The following is an 8,991-nucleotide window of genomic DNA, read 5'->3' on the forward strand; positions in this document are numbered from 1 at the left end:
AAATACACCAGTTTAGTTTGCTGCTGTGTACAAACACAGTTCAGTGAGGAGCCACCTTCGCAGTGTAAACAGAGGAGCGCTGCATGTTCTGACCAGTCGGTCACAGCCACGGTCAGAGCAGCTGGACCTGCTTGGAACGCCTCAGCTGGGAGGCCTCCTGGACACATCCGGACTGGCTTACATCAGCGCTTCACTCTCATCAGTAAACCTTTATTTTGGTCTTAGAAGCTGCACATCTTCATGTATCTGTTGTGCTATAAATGTTTTTATCAGAATTAGAAGTAGAGATGGGCCACAACTTATCGTACACGATATCCCGCCAAACACAGTCTCCACCATGACAATTCTGCATCTCAGGATAAACTGGATAAACACGCGGCTCACTGGCGGCGTTGGACCTGCACACGTGAACATGGCGCCACGCTCTCCAGCTGTCATAGTAGTGTGAAAGTGATTTTGAATCCAGGGAACCTTTGACACTGGTGGACTCTGAGTCTCTGGATCCCTGTTTCTTTTGATGAGATGGAGTGGTCCTCACAGGTTCTCTGACGCGCTCCTCTGCCTTGGTTCACATCAACACATGCAGCTCTCCTGCTGCCAAGGTGACAACACTTGGATATTGGCGGCGTCCTCTTCCGCATCCCCAGTAGGGTTAGCGCTAATGCTACGAGCCGCCATCAGTTAGGGACCATCAACAAATTCTAAAGCCTCAAAGTATGAGTGACATCTTCAATAAGAGTTTCAAGAGAGACTGTAGTGTCCAACACATGGAGGAGAAGGAACATGGATTTATCCTGATCATTATCACCAAAATTACAACATTTGTCGCGATAACTTTTTTATACATGTTGCCCATCCCTAATTAGAAGTATTAATAAAATAACTACTCAGAGGGCTTCATATCTACTCATAGAACTGGAGTTACCTCCAGGTAACTATGATTTGTTAACCTTTATTGTGTAACTAACAGGAGCGCTAAAGTGCCATCGTTTCTTTCAAGGTGCGTCACTGTGCTGAGAGCAGTTCAACTAAACCAAAAGCTCTTTCCAAAATCAAAGTCTTTGTCTACGAGTGAGACGCGGTTGCTGCTTTGATTAGCTTTAAGTTGCTCGGCAAGAAACACCTCGGTGGTTTGCAGACATGTAATGGCTCAACAATTACCTTTTGGAACACAGTGATATTTTAATACCAGACAATAGGTTTAGTGTCGCATGTGATTGTGGTTGAAGCGGTGAAAGAGGAAGAGAAACAGGCACACAGGCCTGGCCTCAGGTGCGTCTGCCTCATGAAAGCAGCCGTCGCCAACCTGCCGACAACACAGCAGCTATTGTGGCGGGTGAAACCCGAGGCCCGCACCTTGCCAGAGGCGCCCTGAAATCCACCGCTGTAACACCAGACGGGTTATCAAAGCTGCGAGCGAGAGAAAGCAGAGGGGAGGCATCAGGCGCCAGCTCCCACGGTTTCAGCTGAAGCAGATGGGAGTCTGGGAAGGTCGTCAGAGGAGCAGCAGAAGACGCGCTGGACCCTGAAGCAGAGAGCGTGGAGTCTAGCATGACAGGGGATCAGAGACTGGGCCGTAATGACAAGGCCTGACGGCAGAAACCTTCCTCAGACACCAACCACCTCGTTGATGGTCCATCCTTGCTCACATATGCCCCTCGTGAAGACCCCAGCCACCAAGAGTCCTCAACACAGTCCAACCAGCACGTCGCTCTCACGTCCTCGCCGTCTGCTGACTCAGGTGTTTCTCACCCGGGAGTCATGGGTTTGAATCCTGCTGGGACCCATGTCAAAGTAAGTCAGCCGGCACCACCCTTCCACGTTCCATTCCGCCTCTGAAACTGGGGCACCAGCAGTCCAAGCTCTGTCCCCGGGGCCACACACTCTCCGGGACAAGTGCAATGCAATCGCCACAATTTCCAGTGACTCAGTGGAGACGGCGCTTGCTAAATAAGGTCTGTCCATGATGAAGCAACAGTGGGCCAGATGGTTTGTATCTCTGACTGGTGTCATGCTCTTTTTTTTGTTTTATTTTTTTATAATTTTTTTATTTTTTCAAACCCTAATGACAGACTGAACAGAACGTCCGTGTGAGTTGAAGGAATGAAACATTCAAGCGCCTCAAATGTAAAGGCCGGACGGGAGATTCGGGGTTCGTGGTCCTGACCTTCCTTTTATCCTGCACTTGAGGATTCTTCAGAAGGTGGCTCTCCACAGCAGGACGCTTTGCTCACTAACAGAGGCGTTTTATCTCAGAAATAAATCAGCTCAGTTATTCCTTGTTGTTGGCAGCCGGGAGAAGCTGCAGGGTTTATTTACAACCTCCACACGGATGATGAAAGTTAATAACAGAGTGCGGGAGCGGGGAGGGGGTTTATATCCGCTCTGAATCCTCGAGAATCTAACTCGCGGCCGCTTGTGACAGGTGGACTTCCTGTTGAGATTACGTGAAGTAATTTAGTTAGCCAATGATGAGGTTTACAGTCGAGCCTCTGGAGATAATAACCTCCACAGACACGACTCTAGAACGTTCAAATAAACAATCTCACTTCACCATCTGTACATTGTGTACAGAGGAGTGATTCTCACTCTCATGTTCATCGCTGTATGACACTGCAGTAAACACAAGAGAGTCAGAGCTGAAGATTCTGAGGCTTTAAGGAGAAGATCAGAGTCAGACACACTCAATGTTATTGGGGGGGAGGCAGTGTTCCCGTGCTCGCCAATACGTAGCTCTAATGAGACACGAAAAAGACATGACAATGGTGGAAACTCTCCGTCCTCCAGTGCCGATACATTTATCGGCCTCGCCGACCACCGCCTCCTACAACACTGCCTCTGTTTCCTCTTTTATGCAAGAGCTACGTGATCACTGCGTCTTCCACAGTCGCCATGTCTGAGTGGTCATAAACTGTGAACTCTGGGCTGCTCCCCCTGGTGGGTATATTGGTGAACTGCAACGTAAAGAAGCATGGAAGCAGAGTCTATCAGAGTAGAGAAGTTTGGAGACACAGTTCAGGAGGACAGGTGGTTGAGATGGTGGAGATGAAGGAGAGGAAGGTGAGATGTGCCTCGAGGATGATGAAGATGATGAGGAATGACAGATCTGAAGGTGTTAATGAATCCTAACTGGGAGCGTAAACATGTAACCAGGTGTTCCTGCAGGGTCCCTGGTAACACAAACAGCTGCAGTTAAACAGACGCCAGGTTAGATTGAATCATTAACTTTCCTTCCGAAACACTGGCGTCCGGGTCGAGTGACGGCTGAGTCAATCTCAGGATTATCACCCTTTGTGTCCAAAGAAAATGATCCTTTCATAAAGCCGTACAAACAGACTTAATCCCGTCAGATTAGAGAGACATTTTTGTTCGAGGCCGGCAAATTTAATTTCTCTGTGTTTGGTGTGGAGAATAAGAAGGTTAGAAGCGTTTGAAGGTGAGTGGCCAGCTCCAGATCGATGAGTGTGAACACGGCAGCTAGAAAACAAGATGCTTCCACGCAGGAACATCTGTCTGGGCCTCTGGTCACATACCAAACAACAACAACAAGGGCTGGAGCCGTCAGAGCAGATGGAGGAATTCGCTCTGAAAGTGGAGCAGCCACCAAAAAGAACAGCCATTAAAGTTGGCTTCCACCAGGCTCAGCTGCGCGGTGCAGCCCAACCTCCTGAGGAGAAACGCTCTTTGTCACAGAGGACAAATTTCTGTTTGTTTAGAGGCTGGACAATATTTAGGTGCCACGTCTGTGGCGCTGACAAACACTTCTGATTTGTTATGGTTGCCTCCAACCCTGCAGGGGAAAACTCTTGCTTCTTTCCCAGCCAGTGGAGATCTCCAGCAGACCACTTCTCTGGTGAACATCAAGCTACCCAGGAGCACGACGCTTCCTCAGCGTGAGAACCAGCTGAGTCCAGTCACTCTATGGTAAATAAACCACCCCTTGCTTGGCAACTGGTGGATCTTCACCATCTGCAGCATCCATCATAATCCCACCCTCCCTGTTTTAACCCAGACGCCGCTTGATGTGATTTCTTTGTCCCAGAGTAACGGCCTGTTGTCACATCTCCACGTAATCAGCTTAGAGCTCCATTGAACCACGCGCCAGGCTCTTATCGAGATGGAGATGCCTGTGAATGGTGGCCTCTGAGGACCAGCCCGGGGAGCACGGATGCAGGGTTCCTGTCACACCAGGGACCAAGATTAGCGCTTATCTTCTGACCTGTGACCTGGACCTGTCCCACCAGCGGGTGACAGGAGCCCATCCCAGCAGACGGGTCAGCAGTCCAACACAAAAGGACACACAATGGCGGAAACTCTCCGTCCTCCAGTGGCCATATATTTCACAGCCTCACCGACCACCGCCTCCTACAACACGGCCTCCATTTCCTCTTTTGGGCAATAGCTTCATGAGCAATACTGACCCCACAGTCGCCATGTTTGGAGCGGTCATTAACTTTTGACTCTGGGCTGCTCCTCCTGATGGATGAAGTGGTGAACAGCAAGGTAAAAAACACAGGGAACCATGTGATCAGTGACGGGAACATGGTTTGAAATGGAAGTGTACAATGCATGAATGGGCCTTAAGAGCCATCTATTAAGATTTGCATGTCTTTTGGCCAGTGGGAGGAAACTAGAGTGCCCAGAGAGAACCTCCAACCTCCACACAGACCAGACCTGCAACCTTCTCACAGTGAGTCAGCTGCACTGACCACAGTCGCGGCATAATGAGAACAAAATAACAACACTGCTGTTTATAAATATACTGTACATGTTATAGATTGCAGAATAAGGAAGCTGAATAATGAACTTTTATGTTGCATTTTATTTTACCAAGTGACACCATAGAGCCCTCAATGGTTACTGTATTAAATTAACTCAACGGAATGTTATTGGACACTTTCATAATTTCTATGTAGTTTTTTTGTGTGTACCAACTGTGATAATTATCTGCATTACAATTCAAAAACATTTCTTTAGGCTTCATGGTTAAAGACAGCTGTCGTTGCGTTTTGATAATGATAGAAAATATGTCATGTGAAGAAATATATTTGAAGTTAATAGAACGGAAATTCATTCAAAGTCATGTTGCCAGGGAAAATTAATTGAAGGAGGAAAGCTATTAGAAATTCATCATAGTAAAGTCGAAACGCTAGATAAATGCTGTCAAACGCATTTTTTACGGAATAAAACCCCGAATACCGGGATGTCGGCGCAGGAAGTCGCACCTCAGGTACAGAGGGAACTGAACCCACGTCGTTTAAACGTGACAGAGACCTGACAGTGGTTCGTCCGTTGCAAGCCACGGACTCAGACTAAAGTCCTGGAACCTTCAAGAAGAAATCAGTGCGCGGTGAGGCGGACTACAAGGTTCCTCCTCGGAGCTACCAGGGAGACCTCGCTCTCCCCTGGATCAGGCTTCACCTCTGTCCTTCTCCGTGACACACAGGTTTACGGCCGAGAGAACGGCAGGAACTTTATGGAAGTGTATCTCCCGGCCAGGCCAGGCCAGGCCAGGCCAGGTCGAGAGCGACTCACCTTTCTTCTCCGCCGGCAGGCAGGAGCCCAGGCAGAGCAGGGAGCCCAGGCAGATCCACGTCAGGAACCGAGCCGCCATCGTGACGCGCCGCTTCACTCCATGACCGCCTCGGGTTCTCGCTCCGAATAACCTCAACGCTGGGAGAACGCTTCAGGTACAAGTCGACGGTTCCGTGCGAGACTTTCCGCTCCCCGGACGCGCTCAAACTTTGACAGCTCCTCCTCTTCTCGACTTCTTCTCTCCGGCGGAGGAGGAGAGGCTGCGTGACGTCAGCGGGCGGGAGGCGCCTCAGTCAGGTAGAGGAGTTGAGTCACAGAAATCACGGCTGCTGCTGTTTCTACTCGTCTGTGGGCTCGACCAACAGCAAGCCGGAACATTATGACCACCTGAGCGGACTATTGCTCGCTTATACCGTGTGATTGTAATTCACATCGTGGGGAGGAAAGGGCGCCAAGTTAGCGGGAAACGCCACGTGAGTCAGATATTCCCCCCAATGTGTGCGTGTTCTTGAACAGCCCAGTCACGTTATGAACCCAAACATTTCGGGAGTCACGGTGCCTCACTCAGGACTCAGGGTGAAAAATTGGCTTCAGAATCAGGGGCGGAATAAATTAATCATGACCAACAGACTAATGCTTCAGTCACCTGGACCAAGCCTGGTCTCGGTCTAGACCTCCTCTCGACTGGATCCTGGGTCAGTGGGTCTCGACCCTGAGTCCCGGCCCAAATACAGGGCCGACAGGAAGCAGTTGGCACAGCTTGATCTGCAGTGCTCCTGGTCCAACTCTCCCCTCCATGTGGCGGGACCAGCTCTAGTTCCTGCTGTAACCCCATCATTTCGGAGCGACTTCCTCCTGTGTTTCATCAGAACAGAGCCGTGGCTTCAGCTGAAGCAGCAGTGACGTGTGGTGACCCGGGCCGTGACCTCGCCACTGTCCCTGCTGACCCCGACTCGACAGCTCGCCCAGACGCTCGCAGCCTGTCTGGAGGTGTCTGTCATGCTGAATATATATTTCATGACTTGCAAGCATGAGTTTGGGTGTGATTATGTGATGTTTAGGAAACAATTCTGAATAGTGGCTTTAAAGTTTTCAGTTTATTTTCACCACATTTTCATTTCTCTTAAAAAAAAGCATGATGGTATATGTTGTTTTCTGGCTTTAAAAGCTGTCATATCTTGGATATATAGCAATTGAATGGCTTTGTAATTTGACATGAGTAGTTCTTGCCTTTCGTATGTATCGTGACTGATATAGTTTCCCACATCTCAGCCGGACGAGTGAGAAGAAGGCTGCTCATTAGCCAGGCAGATGTGTTATTGAGGTCATGTTCTCGTGAGATGCTCCACTATCAGCCAGCGAGCATCTGCTTTCCAGAGGTGTTTGTCTGAGGGGCCTCGGGCGTCCCACCAGCTCATTAGGCGCATGCCTCCAGACCAGCCAGTCACATGACCTCTCTGACAGGATCGATGATATCACGAAGGCCTGGGTTTCCAGCACAGCTCACCTGCCGGAGCACGCCATCTCCATGGCAACCCCCTGGGTAGTCAGTAAACACAACAGAGTGAATGAACGAACCTGCCGCGATCCAATAAGAGCAGCCAGCTCCGTCGGTGAGAATGTCTCCAAAACCGACCACCTTTTTTTCAGTGAGACAAGTTCACCTGCGGGTCCTCAGGTGATGGACGCTAGTGCATTTCCCACTGAAGTGCTTTGCTAGTGGGCAGAGACAACCCTACTATTGGAGCTGGGTCAGTGCCATCACGGGGCTCCTTCAGAGCCGGATCAGAGTCCTGGTCACACGTTCCACTTCCACCGAGGCATGAAGGAGAAATCCAACATTCGTCATGGCTACACAGGGCAAGCACCAGGGGGCGCTCTCACTACCAGATGCAGACTCAAACCCAGAGCCATCAATGAACCCAGGTGGGACCCACAGTTTCCACTGTGTCTGCTGTGAGGGACAAGACAGAAGCAAACGAGTCTCAAGTTTAACTTGACTTTTGTAGCTTTAATAACAAGGAGAAAACTGTAAAAATGCTTATTATGCCATGACATTTCATGCTTAAAATGTTATTTCATTATATGTTAAGTTACTGTATTTACTTTCAAAGATTGTCATAAATATTGGAAGTTGCTATGGAAGAAGTAAATATAAGCTATAAAGCCACTATGTTACAATCTGTGTCAGCGTTTAAATTTCCAACACTTTCCTTTGTAGTTCTGCACTGACCTCACCAGGGCCACAAGTGGCCCCCAGACCACACTTTGCCCTCCTCTGAATGAACCTTTTGGACTGAGGGAGGAAACCAGAGTGGCTGGAGAAAACCCATGCAAGCATGAGCAGGTCCTCCCAACAGGAGGGACATGGGTTCACCTCCCACATTTCCCCTTCAAAGATGCAGCTGCTCTACTACGAGTCTCTAGCGGGCGACAGAGCTCAGAAGACCTCAGCTAAAGAGCGACACCCCAGCAGTGCAGAGGGGAAACAGCCTCCTTCCTCGTTCTTTACATGGAATGCCTGAGTCGCGTCCTGAGCGACACCTCAGTGAGGATCTTTATCCTGAGGAAACAGTAGTAGAAACTCCAGGCCCTGCAGAAGGTGGAGCCTCACATTTAAATGTGGAGCAGGGGCTCATAACTCATCCTGAATGCAGTGAAGTGGAAGTATAATGCCTCCTAATCTCGAGCCCAGTCAAGGAAGAAATCCGACAGTAGTTGCCAAAATCAGAAACGAGGTCGTTCCTAAGACTAGAATAAATTCGGGGACGCCTTGAGGATCTTTTAGTCTTGCCACATTTGGATTTAAGAGATCAGACAAATTAAAATGCGGTCACGAAGACTGAGCTCGTCTCTAATGGAAGTCAAACCCGTGACTCCCGGAGGGCTCGCCTGAGTGTTGTCCTGGAACACGGCATCAACTCCACTGCTACAAAGTGTCGCAGCGTGATTCCAAATCCCGCTCAAGACTTTCCCACGTCGCTCTTCCTTCGGTCTCCAGCAACGGCAGCACGCTCCGTCAACGATGGAGCACCATCTTGTGGCGGGACGCAGCAACAGCAGCAGTTGTGTCACTGTACCTCTGCACAGATGGGATTGAAAGAACTGAGTTAAAGCAGACCAAATATGTAGTTAAAACTCAAGTTATGCAGTCGAACGCCGATCAGTAACAATCTGCAGTCAACCCGCGTGAAAATGCGACCTTTTATTTTGGTGGATTTAATCTGGGACTGGAACCGCTGTACTATAATAAAGACCATCCAATATAATACATGAAAACAATTTGCAAGAAATTCTAAGCAAAAAAGGGACCTGATATCCTCAAAAAAAAAAAAAAAAAAAAAAAAAAAAGCTATGCAAGAGACTGGACGACAAGAGTGTTTTTAACATGAGTAATAAGAATAATAATGGCACATTATTTAGGAATTTAATTTTAGATAAAAAAAAAAAAAGAAC

General features: G+C 48.7%; 1 protein-coding gene across 1 annotated transcript in view; it reads right to left on the reverse strand.

The window, feature by feature from the left end:
• The window catches only part of egfra (epidermal growth factor receptor a (erythroblastic leukemia viral (v-erb-b) oncogene homolog, avian)), a 31,650-nt gene extending 25,868 nt beyond the window's left edge, over window positions 1–5,782 (reverse strand). The window contains exon 1 of the mRNA XM_053882254.1: window positions 5,536–5,782. Coding sequence (XP_053738229.1) covers window positions 5,536–5,614 — 79 coding nt within the window. The 5' untranslated portion in view covers window positions 5,615–5,782. The remainder of the gene's footprint in view (window positions 1–5,535) is intronic.
• Between the last annotated feature and the right edge of the window lie 3,209 nt (window positions 5,783–8,991).

Source organism: Synchiropus splendidus, chromosome 13 (assembly GCF_027744825.2).
Source record: "Synchiropus splendidus isolate RoL2022-P1 chromosome 13, RoL_Sspl_1.0, whole genome shotgun sequence".
Taxonomy (NCBI): Eukaryota; Metazoa; Chordata; class Actinopteri; order Syngnathiformes; family Callionymidae; genus Synchiropus; species Synchiropus splendidus.